General features: G+C 29.3%; 2 protein-coding genes across 4 annotated transcripts in view; both read left to right on the top strand.

The window, feature by feature from the left end:
- Positions 1 to 376: 376 nt before the first annotated feature.
- The window catches only part of LOC132940482 (monocarboxylate transporter 7-like), a 35,530-nt gene continuing 16,819 nt past the window's right edge, over positions 377 to 19,087 (top strand). The window contains exon 1 of one of the 2 annotated variants that reach the window (XM_061008123.1): positions 377 to 941. In XM_061008123.1, the coding sequence (XP_060864106.1) occupies positions 813 to 941 (129 nt within the window). In that variant the 5' untranslated portion in view covers positions 377 to 812. Of the gene's footprint in view, positions 942 to 17,561; positions 17,703 to 19,087 lie in introns of those variants that run through there. The other variant, XM_061008124.1, reaches the window with a different exon arrangement.
- On the top strand, positions 12,827 to 17,515 carry LOC132940481 (zinc finger MYM-type protein 1-like). 2 transcript variants are annotated; one of them, XM_061008121.1, is made up of 11 exons: positions 12,827 to 13,553; positions 13,635 to 13,706; positions 13,823 to 14,068; positions 14,132 to 14,250; positions 14,354 to 14,475; positions 14,649 to 15,017; positions 15,118 to 15,611; positions 15,683 to 15,841; positions 15,944 to 16,148; positions 16,320 to 16,627; positions 16,845 to 17,515. In XM_061008121.1, exons 1-11 carry the CDS (start codon positions 13,422 to 13,424, stop codon positions 16,959 to 16,961), a joined length of 2,343 nt encoding a protein of 780 aa, XP_060864104.1. In that variant the 5' UTR covers positions 12,827 to 13,421; the 3' UTR covers positions 16,962 to 17,515. The 2 variants fall into 2 exon arrangements, with proteins under 2 accessions (XP_060864104.1, XP_060864105.1); XM_061008122.1 differs by having other exon boundaries at positions 12,864 to 13,553; positions 14,859 to 15,017; positions 16,845 to 17,174.

A 19,087-nucleotide genomic window follows, 5' to 3' on the forward strand; every position in this document is an offset into this window, starting at 1 on the left:
TACTATATATATAGTATACTATTATTATACATACATAGTACATACACACGCCGACTACACAATATAAATGTAATCGCTCGTACTGCAATCGTTGTAATATTGTGTGTGTATGATAAATGAATAATGATAATGATATATTTAATACGATATTATTATAATAATATGTTGTACACTATTGTGCAGTGTTAAGCTGTTATTGTTTTCGCGCGCGCCGGCCATCGTCCGCCGCGATGTATAGTGTATACCTATACAGTATATACGTACTGCAGGTATACCTATTATGTTATTATAATGATGAATAATATTATGCCTACATGTGTGTGTGTGTGTGTGTGTTGCCTCCCGTATTATAAATACTACGCGTCACAATCGAAGTCCAAGGCACTCGTTTTGAGTACCACTTACGTCGACCATACACATGCGGCGGCAGTGTTCCTCCGCGCGATATTTTATTACATAATTTCACGTTTTAATATAATATAAAATAATAATATCCGAAATCACAGGCTGCAGTGGTCGGCGGCGGCGCGGTGCAGTCGTATAGTGTCTCGATGCGTTATTCTAACAATTTGTAAAAACATAATATTATTGTAATGCCATACAGCTGGTAGAACAGAACAGGTACCTATTTTAGTACACCCAATACGCGTCGTGTCAAAATCATTCTACGCGCGTGTCTCCGGAAAACAATATTGTATACGAAGTGTAAAACAGCCGCGGTGGCCTTCTAATAATAAACCGTAATAAAAATATAATACATAATAATATAGTGCATCGGCAGATCGGCTGCGCAGGACCCGTTCGTAAAAGATATGACCAAGGGGCAGATAAAGTCGAACCGGCGCGAGTCCTGCTGCAAGGGGCACGCCACCAACGAAAACAATAATGGATACGTCGTCAGTCCGGCGAACGGTTGCCGGAAAATATCGGCCGTCGAAATGGTAGGTACCTACAACCTAACTTAACCTACGTACACGACATAGCACGACAATTTGACGTAGTAATTACATTGTATTTTAATGTGTGGTCGCGTTTGCACTGCCCCGGCGATATATATATATTTAATTAACGTATAGGTATAAATAATAGCCGGTATATTACCTATACCTCGATCGTTACCGCGGTAATTACCGTATTAAACTCTTACGGTGTCTATGTGTGTGTGTATTATGGTAAACGATCGCCGTTATTTACGGTGCGTGATTATAATAGCTGTTATACATATTATATTGGTTTGTCGCGCACAGGTTTGGGTTACCTATACATATGTATACATTTATTGTTATATTATTATAACGTACACGTGCGATTTACGGATATAGCGTGATTCACCGAGTATACTCACCTCCGATTAATCCTTATTGATCTGCACGTATCTATCCGAATTCTGATTTTTGGAAATTATAAGTACACCTCTAAATATTGTTATGCCGTAGTTGTAAGTGTGTCGTGCTGTGATACAAATTTTATTTTCAAATGAGACCTCTTTTTTTTTTTTTTTTCCTAGACAATATGTTTATGTATCCAAATCGAAATGCTATTAGTTCCAAGTTTCCAAGTTTCTAAGCTATATTTATAATGCAAATAATAATTCATGAATAACGATAACTTGTTTAGTCGGTTCAGAATAATATAATGTAGGGGCTTGGTAATCACCCCGTATAATATTATATTATGCCAAGTATAATTTAAATCATTGTACCTACGTATACATAGATGCAGTTGTTGCACATACAGGTGAAATATATTTAAATTATTATAATAATTTAAAAATTTTAATTTATGATTAAAATCTACCGGTAGAAAGGATCGTAGAAAGGATTATTTTTTATTTCAATCGCTGACTTAGTACTATTTTTCGGTAAAGGAATGATGAATTCTAATCGAAAACAGTTGACCGCAATAAATGCTAACACTTTTTAAATATAATCTAAGAGCGGTTTCCATCTGTTTAATAATAATTTGCACCGCACGTCGATATACTGACTCAGTCACCCTACAATAGGTATTATTCCTTGGGTGTACTTGACAAGTGACAAGTGCGCTATTCTGATGTATGATAATATAAAGTAGAACATGTTATCAATATTGAATATAATATCATTTGCGAAACATAATCAAAATTCCCGTGTAGATAACATTTGCACTGTATACCATCATATAGAATTTGTCTTATCTACTGCCCTAGTGATACTAATTATTATTTTCATGCAAACATTGCAAAACATGTAGGTACACCAGTGCGCACTATACTTTTACTTCAATCGGATGAAAAACGATGTCAATAAGTTAAACGGAACAGTGCAGACTACATGAATAACATGAATTTTTTTAAAAAACGAGAGATTTAAATTAGATAGCTTAAGACTATTAGCTTAAGCAACACCGGTTTATCTTTGTTTTTTAAATTTTAATGACCATATTATATATTTTGCTATTGCATTGATACATTACATGTTTCTCGGACCACGATAATGCAAAAATATCCTATCAACCCCTAATAATTAGGCCCATTAATGGTTTGATACGACATAGGCCACTGTTGCACTCAGCATCTCCATTACTATAAATACTATTTGATATTTTAAGTATTTTTTTTCCTGTAAAAAAATATGTTTTAAAGCATTGTCCAGTTTGCACGTACCACGTGACAAGAGCTTAAATAATTATTACCTGCTTCGTTATAAATATAAAAGATGTAAAAAATAAGTCCATTTAAATTTCTAATATTTAAATTTTATATACAGCTCAGATAAGGTTAAGTTGATACATTATTTTACCCGACATAATATCATATAAAATAATAATACTGGTATAAGTATAGTACCAAATGTATATTATATACCTAACAATACGCCTACCAATCCACAATTACACAGAAAATCATGGTTAATATTTCGACGCATATTGGACTAACACGCGTTTGATTATAGATAATGACTTATTAAATTATAATATTATAGTGGATTGCCTCTCACGGATTATTTGGAGAAATTTTTTCTTTTTTTTTTTCTTGGCGTTACTCATTTAACATTTTACACACTTCTATAACTTAACCTCCTTTTCACGTGCACTTTTAAAAATTATAAAACAACACGACCCCATTAACCTATATACATATTTCAATAGGATGATTTCAAAATGCAGCTCTGTTGGGTTTTTCCTATCTAGAGAGCATACGGTCGAGACGTTGAATTTTGACATTTAATATATTACATATTATAATAATATAATATAAATATTATTATAGAGTGTTAATATTATTCACACGAATCTGGGGTCAACATGCATATACCTACTACTAGTATATGACAGAGTTAAAAAAAAAATACGCACTCAGTCGCGTGTGAGCTGCAGCACGACATATAATAATATACAATCCTCCTGGTTATAATACGGCAAGCATTATATATATATATATATATATAATTATAAACTCGTTTGTTTATTGATATTTTTATTCGACTGCATCGGCTCAGATTATTATACATAGTGGTCCGATCGTTGCTTATTTTCTGTTCGCTATAATACTCTCGTTCTTTACGACTACTGTCATATACGTCATTTATTACATAATGTTAAATAATTATTGTATACATATACATATATAATATATATATATATATGTTAATTTAGTCAGTATAATATATGTTATTTAACAGCCATGTTCGACGGCGGTCTGATCTCGCAATCTCACTGCACCATCTTCGTGGTATTGCAGGTACCTTTAGGAATAATATATTATACATTAGGTACAACATATTATTTTATCATTGGTTTTAACATAATATCATAATATTATTATTGTCATATATTAGGCTGGCAAATATTAAAGAAATTTGCATATTTTGAAATAGTAATATAAAAAAATTAGCTCATATAGGTATGAAATGATATAGAAATGTGTTTCGTAGAATTCTTAGCAATAACAAATTATTCTGCTCGTTTCACTGTTTTTAAAAAGCATATAATTTTTAAATGTACTTGTACTTAATTTCTCTCCAAAATGGTAAAAACAATGTACCTATAGTTAAAAATTATTCGCAACACTTTTTATTGACGATTATAAGCTATGGTCCATGAGCACTTTAATATACATGGCCACATAAGTATTAAATTTAACGATTCCCTGTATATTCTTGGGTGCGACCAATAAATAATAATGTATGTATGTAGGAATAGACTCAGAGGCGCTGATGTCTTTTGAAACGCCTATGACATAACTATTTTTAAAGCTTAAGCGCCCGAATCCACCCACCTACCAATATAGGTACTATAGCAAAATAATACTCAAACTATTAATTTACTCAATATGACAAATGATTTTTATTGTCAAAAATCAAAAATATCCAAGGCTGGGCATTAACGAGTTAAAAAGTTAAAGTTAAGTTAAAAAGTTAATTTTATTAACTAGTTACTTTTGGCTTTTCATTAATTTAACTGTTAACTTACTAAATTTCTTTCTTAATTAACGTGATATTAACGAGTTAATTTTTCATTTTAAGAAGTAAGTTAAGTTAATTTATTTTGTTTTTAATTTTATAATATTTCACTATTTCAGTCTATTTCGTTTTCATGTCAAAAAATATGTATCGTAAATTGTTTAAAGTTAAAAATGTGTATCATTCGAATCTAACTTATATGGAAGTACTGTATGAAGTATTAACACTATATCCTAAAATTTAGTTTTGGGTTAGACAAAAATTAAGTACGCTAGCGTTGTATAAAAAAATTAACTTTTTTTTAACTTAATAAAAAGTTAACAAAAAGTGTGTATTAACTTTTAACTTAACTGAGTTAACCTATAGTTAAATTAACTTTTAACTTTTAACTTTTTGTTATTGGTGCATATTAACTTAACTTAACTGAGTTAAAAAAAATCATTAACTTGCCCAGCCTTGAAAATATCCGTGGTAAAATTTTCTAAAATAAACTGTCTTTAACAAAGTTGCTTATAGAATCAGAAATACGATAAATATACATATTAAATAGATTATTATTTATTATACACGTATACTGCAGTTATACCTAACTAAAAATGTATTTACAACATAAATAAAAATAAACAATTTATATTTGATTTGTTCTTAAAAAAATGTCAGATAATTAATATTGTTAAAAATTGTCTTTACTTACTGTGTATTTTATTATTATACATTAAAAATACGATTTCTTGTTTTTCAAAAAAAAAAAAATCAAATAATTAACATAAACACATATTACTTACTTAAATGTATTAAGGACAATGATAGTCATTTTCAACAAACTGTCCATATTACTTTCATTTTTTTTTATACTCCACACAATTTTTTTTAATTGTTCGTGCAAATCCACAAATATTTTTTCGTTGGATTTTGTTCAATTTCTTTTTAACCTAATATGACTAATTAATAACAATTAATAAACTAATTTATGTTTCTCTTTTATTCAATTTCGATACTCACATATTTTTGATTTTGGACATTTTTGATATCAGACAATTTTAGTATTTAGCACGGATACTTTGATTTTGGACAATTTCACTGCGGGCATTCTTGATTTCAGATATTTTTTCCACAGAAATGTTTGTAGACTTTACCAGTAGACTATACTCAACTACTCTATACTGCTGCAGGCTACAGAATACAGACTACCTATATTCAGATTATTATCCACTGGAATCATTTTTGTTGAAATAATACATATTAGTAATATATTACCTATATACGATACCTATATTCAACATATAAATTATCAATCTTATTGTTACTACCACGACAGCGCGATCGCATGTTTAACACAATAAGCAATACAATTTCACGTTGTAAAATAATAAATGTTACATATAACACATATTTTTTCGGTAAACTTTAAGGTTTAACAAGTTTTTAAAAATTTATTTTTTACACACATTTTTAAAGTATATCTGTTTTAGTGATTTAAATGTCCCTAGCCACATAATACATAATATAATATCAAGTTTATATCCGCTCAAATATTTTTGAGTGTCCATATGGCTAAATATATCAACAGTACAATATCGAAAACCTAATTAATATTCCGTCACACTTAGAGATGGGTATAATTCCCGACTCCCGTGAACACCATTTGTCGGGAATTCTCGGGAATAAATAATCATAGAGAAACTGCGGGAACGAATTATAATTTCCACATCATAAGACTCAGAATGCAGTATCTCATTTCAATATTCAAGTTTTTTTGTTAAATTTAAATTTAAAAAAACACCAAAGACTACTTAAATACTGCCTAAAATATAAAAAAAACAAAATATTAGATTTCGATTGAGATATGTGTTAGTAGGTACCTGTTGGTACCAGTTGTACCAGTTCTGGTGGAATCTACGTTATTTTGTGGACTCGATGGTTCCTATAGGCCATTGGCTATTAAAATTCTCTGATTTTTTTATTAAATTAATATGTACGAAAAAATAAATACATAATCTTTGTAGATAGGCATTAAATAACAATTTAATGTAATAAATCTTTTATAACTGTTTATAAAAATACAATATTTATATCATAGGTAATTCATCTTTTTTGTATTTCTTTAATATTTTAAATATTCATAATGTCATTTTTAAATAAGTAGGTTTAGTAGGTATGACAAAAATGGTAGCTACCGCAAAAATATAATATAAATTATCAAATAATGAAATATTAGTTTAATATTTATAATAAGTTCTAACGAACTATATTTTTGGGACATATCGAAATCCCGATACAGATTTTTGGGACTCCACGACAAACTTTGAAACATCGGAATGTCTGAACACCCAAGGTACACCTAAAATTTACGTAAATCGAGGTAAAATGTAAAGCTGCTAGTCGGCATTTAATGGTAACTGATAGCGATAAAAGATCAAATGATAAGATTGCGGAAGCTGACTTAGACTACGTGTTTGTCATATGAATATTTTGTTGGCGTTCCTAGTGTTACAATTACAATAATACAATAAATATTCATAAAACATTTATTTGATTTTCTCATTTGTTTAGTTATCCACACTCCTCTCAGAATCTAAATAGTATATTGTGTGGCAAGGGCGGGAAGTGAGCTATTTCAGTCGAGGGCGACCAAGACTGAAATTGCCTTCCCGCACGAGCCACACATACTATTTTTTCTCATGCCTCTGCATTCGTCGATCACGGCAAAGGTATAATGCAGGGATCTATGCAACAACTAGACTATAATTCTACGGCAAAAATATTTCATGAGAGAAAATATTTGGTTTTATTTATTTTAAGCGTCACGCATGGAGGTTACAATATTATGATTATGAGATGTAACCAAAAATTTATAATTTGTAAGGAACCGACTACCGTGGTATAGTTTTCAGTGACTGTTCGTGCAGGGCATACGCGCGTCGTGCGTGAAATGTGCGCGCAGAACTTTTGGGGATTTCCACTTTACCGCCCGGCACTTTTGGTGATTTCCACTTTACCGCCCGGCACTTTTTGGGATTTCCACTTTACCACCCGGCACTTTTGGGGATTTCCACTTTACAACGCTTCAACCGCTATCGAAAACCAAACTGTAGGCGTGACAAAAAACTATTTAAAAAGGTTACCTCGGTAGTTGCGTATAATAGTATACTAGTTATACCGTGTGTCGGTGAAAACTGGGAACACTTCATAACTCATAATATGTTACCTACATTACTCAGCACCCTATCCATACATATTTTAGAATTCGATTTCAGATTTGTCTTATGAATAACATAAAACCGTCGAAACACTAATTTTGACTTGTTTTAGATGATTAGGTTTTTTCCCGTTGATCCAACGATCTCCCTCTATCATCCACCTACACCAAAGGTGTTTATATCTAATATTATACGGCACTGCTGCGCTGCGTGTTCCCATGTATAATAATATTAATAATAATAGAATATTATCGCAGATTATATTTACGCTAAAACATAATATTTTTTTCTTACGTTGGTTTATATTACATAATATTATAACTACCGGCTACCGCTCTTGCCGCTCGTATTATCGTACAGAAATGGCAGTGTTTCGCACGTGCAAAATATGAGTGATGGCACGAAATTCCTTCGCATCCAACGAATTCAGGTGTTTATTTTTAGCAGTAAAATACTCTAGTCAAAAGCGTTTATTACGTCAATAGTAGTTCGATGACATACTGTCGACTTCTATTTCTACATCGTGACCGCGAACAAAATAACAGACAATATTCAGCGGCAGCTATAGACATAATAATATAATATCAGCAGTGTATGCGTCCTCCAACTCCGTATCGTTATAGTATTAAAAATCATAATAATATATATACACTATACCTGCAGCCGCACGCTGATTTGTTTTATTTTTTTTTTTCGAATGTCCAAGTCACCAAAACTATATAAGTATCGCAAAATTTAATGACTTACCTACTCGGCCATATACATAATATAGCTGACGTCGATGCGGTACAACCAGCTGGTGTTCAAATCTGAAAACATAAGATAATATAATATGTATTTTCTTCCCAAAAGAGCATCTTTTAATACACTGTTGTCACTTCGTTCCTATTATATTCGCGTTGGTCAAATCTGAAAACATAAGATAATATAATATGTATTTTCTTCCCAAAAGAGCATCTTTTAATACACTGTTGTCACTTCGTTCCTATGATATTCGCGTTGGTCTCGTGAGTCTTATAATAGGTATATAATACAACACGTCTCATTGCGTACATTGACAACGTTATTCCAACACTCGTAACTACAACACTGGTAAAAGTATGACATTCGAATATTCGATCACAATATTACTTTTATGACGGCACGTATTTGCGTATATTCATTTATTGCATATTTTGTCCTTTAAATAACTGCTGCTGAGTTCTACTTGTGCAATACGCGCACGTTACACTAAACGATTGAATTCTGCAGTATATTATAATATACGACACTTATTTTATATTTTGTTATATAATATATTATAAAAAAGAACAACACGTAAGTATATATGTAGATACACATTATACCATGTTATATTAATATGTGCACTTGGTCAATACATTTATTCAATTAGTTGGAAAAAAAACGTACTATAATTTATAATACAATAAGCATGCCGTAATTAACTCACAATCTATTATAATATTTGACAAGCCTTATAGAATCTTATAAGTTCGTAAACAAAGCAAACAAATGATTATAAAAATAAATTATTATTATTGTACGAAAATACCTGAATTAATACATAACTCCGTTTTACGATTTAAATTGGTTGTTCGTAAAACTAATATACCTTACACGTGACAGAACTACAGAGGACAATATAACGTGTCTAAAAATCATTAAAAAATATATAAGTACTCATATATTATACGTAAACAACAATCGTATTATTTTTTTTTTTATCTTTTTTTTGTGCTCGCACTTGTTAATATTCTGTTATCGGTACCTACCTTATACTTATGAAAAAATCTGAAAGTGCCTTGTATGATTCGCACTGTTCAAAATAAGCAATTATAATTATGTTTAGCGATATCGATCCGGATTTATCTTAATGCATTTTAATATCTTATTATTACGTAACAATTTAATAGAATTGGTTTTTACTAGGTAGTTGTTTTTTTGTTGAAATCGCGAATGTTTTTTTTTTTTTTTACATCATGGGTACACAACATATTATACATAGATAATAACGTGTCGTTCCGTTCACTGGCCTAAGACAATAAAGAACAATATAACATGTGGTTATGAACCGAGGTGAGTGAAATCTATATCAAATAATCGACAAACCGATTCGATCAGTCTCTCGTTACTGCAGCTCATAAGACGTTATCTCCAAAACGATCAAGCTATAGGGTCGTGCCATTTGATGTGTCTATTTTTAAAGTACCTATCTACATGTTCGTGAACCTTTGATCGTTTTCTGAACTTTTTTCAGCGGATGCACATCCTGCATAATAAATCGCTATAGCCTATTACATACATCATTGCCAATCCATTTCACAATGCAATTGTATTTTTTATATGACATAAATTAAAAACAACATTACCGTCAGGATTATTCGTATAATATCTAAATATATAATATATATATATACTAGCTGATCCAGCGCCCTTCGTTGCCCGTAAAAATTACAATTTTTAATTAAAAATTATGATTGCTCAACTCCTTTTGGTTGCAACACAGCCTCCTTGGTAGGCAATCCGACTACGTCAAATCGCGGACAATGTGCGACAGCATATTAAGTAGGCAATGTCCGAAAATTTGATTTGATGCATTCCTGCACCCGATGTCCTGATCTGCCCGATTAACCAATGGACACCAAATAAAAAATGCTAAATTCTACTAATTATTTCTCCTATGACCAATAGCAACCATTTATAAACAAAAATTGAGCACTTCTCCAGGCTGGGGGTAGGAGAGTGAAAAATACTTTACACCCTATTCTCATACCTACCAATCATACAAAAAAAATTTCATTAAAATCGGTCAAGTCGTTTCGGATGAGTTCGAGCACAAACACCTAACCTAACCGTGTCACGAGATTTTATATATTAGACGAGAATCTTATATATTAGATATTATATACGTTCGCAAACGATGTCATGTATCAGGTAAAAACAAACATATTATGTTCAATTTTTTTTTTTAATTTTATTACTATATAATTATTATATAGTGGACACATACATTATTAGTTAATCACATTTATAACATAACAAATGAACTTGATAGTGAACATACTGACTGTTATAAATTATTAATACCTATAATGTTGTTAATCATTATTGAATAATATAATATTATATGAGTAGAATGATACAACCTGTTAATATAATATTACGATTCATGATATCCAAATTATGTAGGAGGTACCCACCTGTGTTAGTAAGTCATATTTATTGTTGTTACATTGTTCAATAATAGTTGACTAAATAATGCTCGGACAAATTATTCTTGTTCTACACCTAATCAATATGTTATTAAAGACCTCATCATTAACACATGTGTAAATAAATTCCGAACGTTTTTGTTTACTTAACCAAACTGACCTTAACAACATGTTGTTTTCACATTTTCATTTTATATGTGCAAAATTGTTTACATGTGCCGTCAGTAAAACTATAATGATTTTATATTCCATAATTAATTTATAACGTATAAAACTCGATTGATTAGCAACTATTATGGCAAACTTATAAGCTATGGGACATAGTATACCCTTCTTTGAGCTAAATGAATAATCATTTTAATTAAGCTAATCAGATTCAGTTGAGATATCGGATAATATAAAATAAAATAAGAAATTAGGATGTCGACTTGAATTTTTCCGGAAAGCCTTTTTTATTTTTCATCATTAATTTAATTATTAGCTGTATTATTAGCATCTAATGATATAGGTAGGTACTATATCTTATTGTATTTAATTATCATTTCAATATTATATTACAATTCTATGTATATACCAATAAGAGGTGTATATGCGTATAACTGTATAAGTGATATAAAAACTATTTTATTTTTTCTTATTTACACGTTGGGAATTGATAGTCAATATTTGTATACTTTAATAGTATGTAGGTAATCAATAGGTGATCAATTTAAATGTCTTCTCTCATTATTTTTAAAAGTTTTAACTTTTTGTAAAATATTAATTTTAAATATTGTCTATTGTCATTGTAAAACAATATTGTTAAAATAAAATGAATGGTAATAATAGTAATATATAATAATATACTTTTTAAATTTAATATTTCTATATAGTACCAATACTTAATACTATTCGGAGTACTTTCGATACATACAAATTGAATTTAAAAAGAGTGGTTAATCAGTAATAAGTATTAAATTGGATTAGATTATCTGAGTATAAACCAATATTTTACGGAGTAGGTATTCCCGTGTCACTCTATTCCACTCATCTAAAGTTTAAATAGATACTTGTAAAGTTGTAACTAATGAACTAGGCGTACCATTGTTCAAAATTTGATTTTGATGTATCGAAAGTACCTTTATGTAGGTAGTCTTAAATATATGCTTCTTAAGACTAAGAAATAAAAATGTATGTTGTCATTCAAAAACCTAAAAAATAATAACGACAAAAAATATTAAAAATGTATTTTCAATTTTATTAAATTATGTGAAAAAACGTTTTCAAAAAAGTTATTATTTTTCGAAATAATCAGTGAAGACACTTAAACGTATCACCTTGTATATGTATGTATGGATGGTCGATTTCCGGTTCCAAGTTCCAATTGCGATATAATTCTATAAACAACATATAGGTTTTCAATAGTAATTAATTAAAAGGTATAATAGTATAATATAACTTACAAACGTAAACCGTCTTCAACGTACCGGTAAACTAATGTACAATTTATATTTTCCTAACTAGTTGAAAACGGGTATTATTAAATATTTTTTATTTTTTACATAATTTTTTGATTCCTAAGTGTTACTTATAACGAAATGGATGTTCCATTTCTATTATACTTAATGTGTATAGACTTAAGTTTCAATGTTGTTAAACTTTATCGTTTATGATATGAAATTACTTATTCAGATCGGGTATTAAAATACATTATAGGTTTGTAATAATATAACTTTTGAAAAAATAGCATTTATTCGTTTTAATTATAGTAATAAAATGCTGCTCATTTTAAATAAATTCCATGAATGTCTTGCAAGTAATTGAAAAAATAATTTATTGGAACTACACAAATTTAAACACTTTTGTCACAAAAAAACATTTCTATATTGAGTTTTTTTTAAAAAATTTATCAGCTACAAAAAAAACGTTCATTGCATTTATTTATAGGTACCTATATTTAAAATGGCTATCCCTTTTTCTTTTGTTAGCTAAAACAATTGTTAAATAACTCAGTGGCGGTCAAACGGGGGGGGATGAGGGGGATAGATCCCCCCCCATGAATTTTTTTCAATACCTATTTATAACAATTTATAATAAAGCATTACATATTGTTCTATTTTTTTTTCTAAAAATAAATTTCGATAGACTATATATGACAAGACTATAATAATATTATTATCTAGACTCAAGTTTAGGTACTACTAGTTACTACTAGGATATTATTATTGTTATTAATATTTAGTTGTTTACACAATATATAATATTATGGGAATCCCGTATTATCCTACTCGATGATTAAGAATTTTCAATAACAACACGCTCTACACATTTCCAGAATATTGCCGATACGGGCGATTACATTACGATCGGTAGGTATATTTTTCAATACTACGTAGTCGGTTGAAAACTTGAAACATTGATTGTTTATTATTTGTCATAATATTAGTTATCATCTATCATCGTCTTTCGTACACGAGTTTTCTACTGTGTGTGGTGTGTCCGTGTAGTGTACTAAAGTGTCAATTATACAGTCGGTGTTTTTATTATTGACTATTGTTTATTTTACATTTTTATTTTTTACCATTATTATGTCTAATAAAAGGAAAATTACTAGTTATTTTGATGCAACTTGCTGTACTTCTAAACGCTCGGTGTCGGCAGATGAACAAATAAGTAAGATCACTAATATCGTTACAGAAAATCAAGTTGTGGACTTAGTGGTAATATTTATTTTATTAAAATTAATATAAATGTTTTATTTATGAGGAAAATGGGAATTTCGATTAAAATTATTGTTCTAGACTGTTGATTTAAACGTTCATGACATTGGATCCTACATTAATAGTACCTTGACCGATGCTGATAGATATTTGGTAAGAATTACAACTTTTGTTAGTAATTTATTATTTATTGTTTAGATTACTTCCATGTGTAGTTATAACTTATAGTTCATTATTACCTTCAATTAATACAACTAAAATTGATTCAGATTCTTAAAGATGTGTGGATACCACCAGCTACATTTCCATTTCCATTACTTGATTGTAATGCCAAAAGAGGCTTAAAATTCAAACACCATTGGCTCAATGCTTATAAATGGCTGGCCTATTCTGAAAAATACCAAGGTGCTTTTTGCAAATACTGTGTTGTTTTCTCAACAAATGGTGGTATTGGTGGTCAAAAATTAGGAACCCTTGTATTGGAGGCTTTTACTAACTACAAAAAAGCTATAGAAGTATGTATATTTATAAACAAATTTATTGAAAATTTTATTTATAATTTTTCTATATTTTGATAGGTGTTTAAGAAACATGCAAATTTGGAATACCATAAAACTGCATTACTGAAATCTGATAACTTTTTAAATGTTTATTTAAATAAGAGTTCTTCGATTATAAACCGTATTGATAGTGAAAGGTACATACAAATAATAAGTATACCTATTTAACCTTTAATTAAATATAAATAGAATATAGATGTAAGAAATATATTTGAACTAATTTTTTAATTTAATTTTTAGAATGAAACAAATTGAAGAAAATCGAAAGCGTTTAATTCCAATCATTGAATGTGTGATGTTATGCGGCCAACAGGAAATAGCTTTAAGAGGTCATAGAGATTATGGTCCTATTTGTTTCAGTAGTATGTATATTATATAATACTATATAGGTAGCTTACAACTTGTTAAGGCTCAAGTAGAAAAAATAGTTAATGCCAAAATTGTATTAGACTGTTCAATACTTTAATAGGAGTAAATACTAAAGAATATAGTTTTTATTATATAGTTATAATATAATATAGTATTTATTGTTTAGGTGAATCAAATGAAAACGAAGGAAACTTTCGTGCTATCTTGAAATATAAAGCTAAAGATATAGATTACATGAAAACCTATTTAGAAACAGGCTCTAAAAACAAATATATTAGTAATCGAACTCAAAATGAGATAATTGAAACATGTGGAGATATTATTTTAAAAAAAATTGTTCAAATTGTCAATAAATCCGGTTTTTTTTCTGTCTTAGTCGATGAGACAACAGATGTTTCGGTAAAAGAGCAACTCACCTTATGTGTCAGATATTTAAGTGGATCTGGAGAAAATGTGTCTATGAATGAGAGCTTTTTAAAATTTATTGAAGTACAAAGTCTAACAGGAGAAAATCTGGCTACAGTTATTCTTAATGGTAATAAATAACAAGATTATTTTATTTTATAACAACTAGGTAACTCTTTTATTCATTTAACGTTTGAATTGTATGCATGTAAATTATTTTTAATTTTAAGGTTTGAATGCTTGTGGAATTGACTGTAATAATATGGTAGGACAAGGTTATGATGGAGCGAGCAATATGTCAGGACATTTAAAAGGTGTTCAAACTATTATTAGGGAGACATACCCTAAAGCATTGTATGTGCATTGTGTGGCTCATAGCTTAAATTTAGCTGTATCTAAAGCTAGTAATATTCTACCAATTAGAAATTGCTTGGGCGTTGTAGAAAAAATATACTGCTTTTTTAATTCTCCTAAACGCCAAAATGTGCTTTTAAATACAATTGAAGAAAGTGATCTAGACCCAAAAGTAAAAAGCTTAAAGCGGTTATGCGCAACAAGATGGGTTCAGAGGTATGAAGCTGTAAATGATTTTATAGAGCTTTTTAAGTTTGTAGTGGTGTCCTTGGAAACCATTTCTAGTTGGAAAGATACTAGTGCTACAGATGCTACTATTTTAATTAAAGCGCTTGATTCTGAATTTTTGGTGTCACTTCAAGTAGTAAATGTAAATTAATAATCTTTTAAATGTTATATTTTATTTATATAAATCATTTTAAAGAAAATAATTGTTTTTAGATATTATTTTCTTATAGTTTACCATTGTGTAAATTACTACAAAGTAAAGGCATTGACTTAAAGGAAGCTATAGATCTTGCAGGTGATAATGTTACAATACTTAAAAACTTAAGGAGTAATATTAATACAGAGTTTAATCAAATGTTCAAAAAAGCACAGGTAATTATGATTACTTTGATTGAAACTTAAATATTTTAAATTAAATTTGGAAGTGTAAAATTTTAATTATAAAACATTTATGATAATTTATTATTTGATTAGAAAATGGCTGAATTCTTGGATTTCGATATTAAAATTAAACGAATTAACAAGAGACAGATATATAGAGATAATTCTATCATAAGAAATGATGGTTCTACGCCTGATTCTGAGGAGTATTTTCGAGTATCCATATGTGTCCCTTATATTGACTTCTTTATAAGTCAATTGGAAGAAAGGTTTTTGGCTCACCGTAGTATTTTTAAAGGTTAATTTCCTATTTAAATAAATAATAGTTCAATACTTCATACTTGAATAGTTCTATTTTAAAAATTAAATAATCAAATAAAAGTAATATATCATCTAATTTTAAGTTATTTCAAATTTAATATATTTATTGCAAATTTAGTTTAATTGTACTTAATATTAACTTTTCAAGGTTTTCAATGTTTATTTTCAAATGATTTTGAATTAGAAGGTTTTGAGGAATTAGTAAATTTTTACCTTTCTACTGATATTGAAACTGTGAAAGCGGAATTGAATTTATGGAAAACAAAACTTTCACGCATAGGAAAATCTCCAAGAACAGGACTTGATGCTATAAAGTTCTGTAGACGTGAATTATTTCCTAATGTGTTTGATTTATTACAAATATTTTGTACACTTCCGGTATCAACCGCAACACCAGAGAGAATGTTTTCATGCCTTAAACGGTTGAAAACATATTTAAGAAATAGTATGGTAGAGGTAAATATTCTGTATTGCTGTGGTCAAATATTTGTACATATAATCTATTGGAATAAGTATTAAATTAATAGTTCAAACATAAAACACTATGTTTAGGACTAACTTTTTAGGTTTTGTTAATTTCTTTTGTACATATTTCAATTATCCTTATGAATTTTTGAAATGTCAATTTAATGCTTTATGCTTATATGTAAATTGTATAATTTTATTATTCTAGAGTCGTCTCAATGGCTTGGCCACTATGGCTGTTCATCGTGGGGTTATAAACATTACATCCAACGAAGTACTGGATGAATTAGCAAAAAAAAACAAAAAAATAGATTTACTAATATAATAAAAATATTGTTAATGCTATAATAGTATAATATATTTATAAAGTCGGTATACCTAACTAAGTTATAAATAAAGTTTGTATTTCCCATAATTGTATTAATTGATATTAGAATTAGACATAACCATAAATTATATTTTTAATGATAAAATTATGGATGTTAAAAAATTAGCCATATTATCCCCCCCCATGACAAAATCATTTGACCGCCACTGAAATAACTATATACATATAAAAGTATAATATATTATAGTGGACAGTGATTAAGTAGGCAGTGCCTATACCGAATTCGTCGTTAAATAATATTCTATGTGAAATGTAGTATAATATGATTTTTTATACCATTAATAGTTTTTATGTTTCAAGGTTCAATACTTGCCGAAAAAATCAATTCATTATTGGCATAATATTGAAAGTATATGAGGTCACAGGAATTAATTAATATTATGTATTATATCAATCATTATGTAGTAAATGTATCGCGGTGTAATTGTTGCATGTAATTATTATTAAATTTCTAGTAAGAAAAAATAAAAATCTAAAACCATGGTTAAAACTATTAAACGTCTCCCACAGAGGCGCTAACAGCAATCTTGAACAGTTTAAATTATCAACACTGATATTGACTATGGACATACGCTAAGCAGTCTCGTTAGTGTTATGGTAACCAGTTAGCTCGACTGCGAATGTGGTAGCTCGTGTGCTTCACAAGACTCTCGACCAGTTCGTCCTAAGCAATTAGAGGTAATATTATAATTATTACTAGTAATATATATTTTTTGATACATAGTTTTTTATTAGTTATATATATATATATATTATATTATTATTGTAATATTGTATTAAAATATAATATTATTATATTATACCTTAACAAATTTCTTCGCGCCTGCCATACAAAACAATTTGAATAAATTCATGAATATTCATATTAGGTACCTACCTATGATGGTGCAAATTATAGTATACGATATTTATACATTTATAATACATACGCGTGTCACTTCGTGATGAATTCAATCGCATATAATATAATATAGTCTAAAATATTCGAATAAACCCGCACCGGGCAATAAAACATTTATTAAACGTAAATTAGGTATAGGTACTATACACTATGTTATGTACATTGGTAAGTTAACAATAGTTAAATTTTTCGTGAGCTAATGACGCGAGCTAATGTTTTCGATTATAAAAATAAAACAATGATATTTTCGAATGTGTATAATACACACAATAATTTTTCATAATGAATATTATGATTGTCTCACATTATAATACACGGGAATTGCAAATGTGATCTATCACTGTTTGTGAATTGTGATTATATTTTTTAGTCATTTGTACATATTATTATAATACGTAACTACGTAAACGGAAACCTGCTACAATAGATAATACATATTTTATTTCGATGTATTTTACTTATGGTACCTTCAATAGATTTACATAAATATTTATTATATTATAAACAACGGTCGGGAATCGGCATTGTGTAGTATTATAATGATTTAAATTTGAAATATACAACATACAAATTATTGCCAACCATCAATACGTCGTAATATCATTATAGATCGACCCTTTCGGTGACGATCGGATCGCGTTAAAATCATAGCTTCGGATTCGTGTTGCGAAATAGTTCGAATAGTTGTCGTGTACATGTGGTTATTACCTACCTACCTGTGTTACGCGGATACACACCGCCGCCGCCGTGCCGGTCTCATGATATTGGTACACCAATAATAATAATAATAATAACTGTGCAAACCGTAATTATTTTTACCGGCACGGGTACTTACAAAATATTTAAATATTATAATACCCACACGAGTGTGTCGTATTATTATAAAATAATAATACGCTAAATACACAATGCACGTGTGCATTTACAACTGAAAACCCCGTCTCGTGATGGAGCATTTAAACACAGATCTGCAGAAACGGACGCGTCGCGATAATGATACCCATCTATTATACCTATCTACCTACTTAATTTTACGTTTGTCTTACATATTTTATACCCAGATACTCCATGTTCTGAGAATTCCTCGTACGTTTTTTTTCCTCGGCCGTAAAGATACAGATATAGGTGCACACAGTAAAATAGTGTACCTACGTATTATCGT

Source organism: Metopolophium dirhodum, chromosome 3, assembly GCF_019925205.1.
Source record: "Metopolophium dirhodum isolate CAU chromosome 3, ASM1992520v1, whole genome shotgun sequence".
NCBI classification, from domain to species: domain Eukaryota; kingdom Metazoa; phylum Arthropoda; class Insecta; order Hemiptera; family Aphididae; genus Metopolophium; species Metopolophium dirhodum.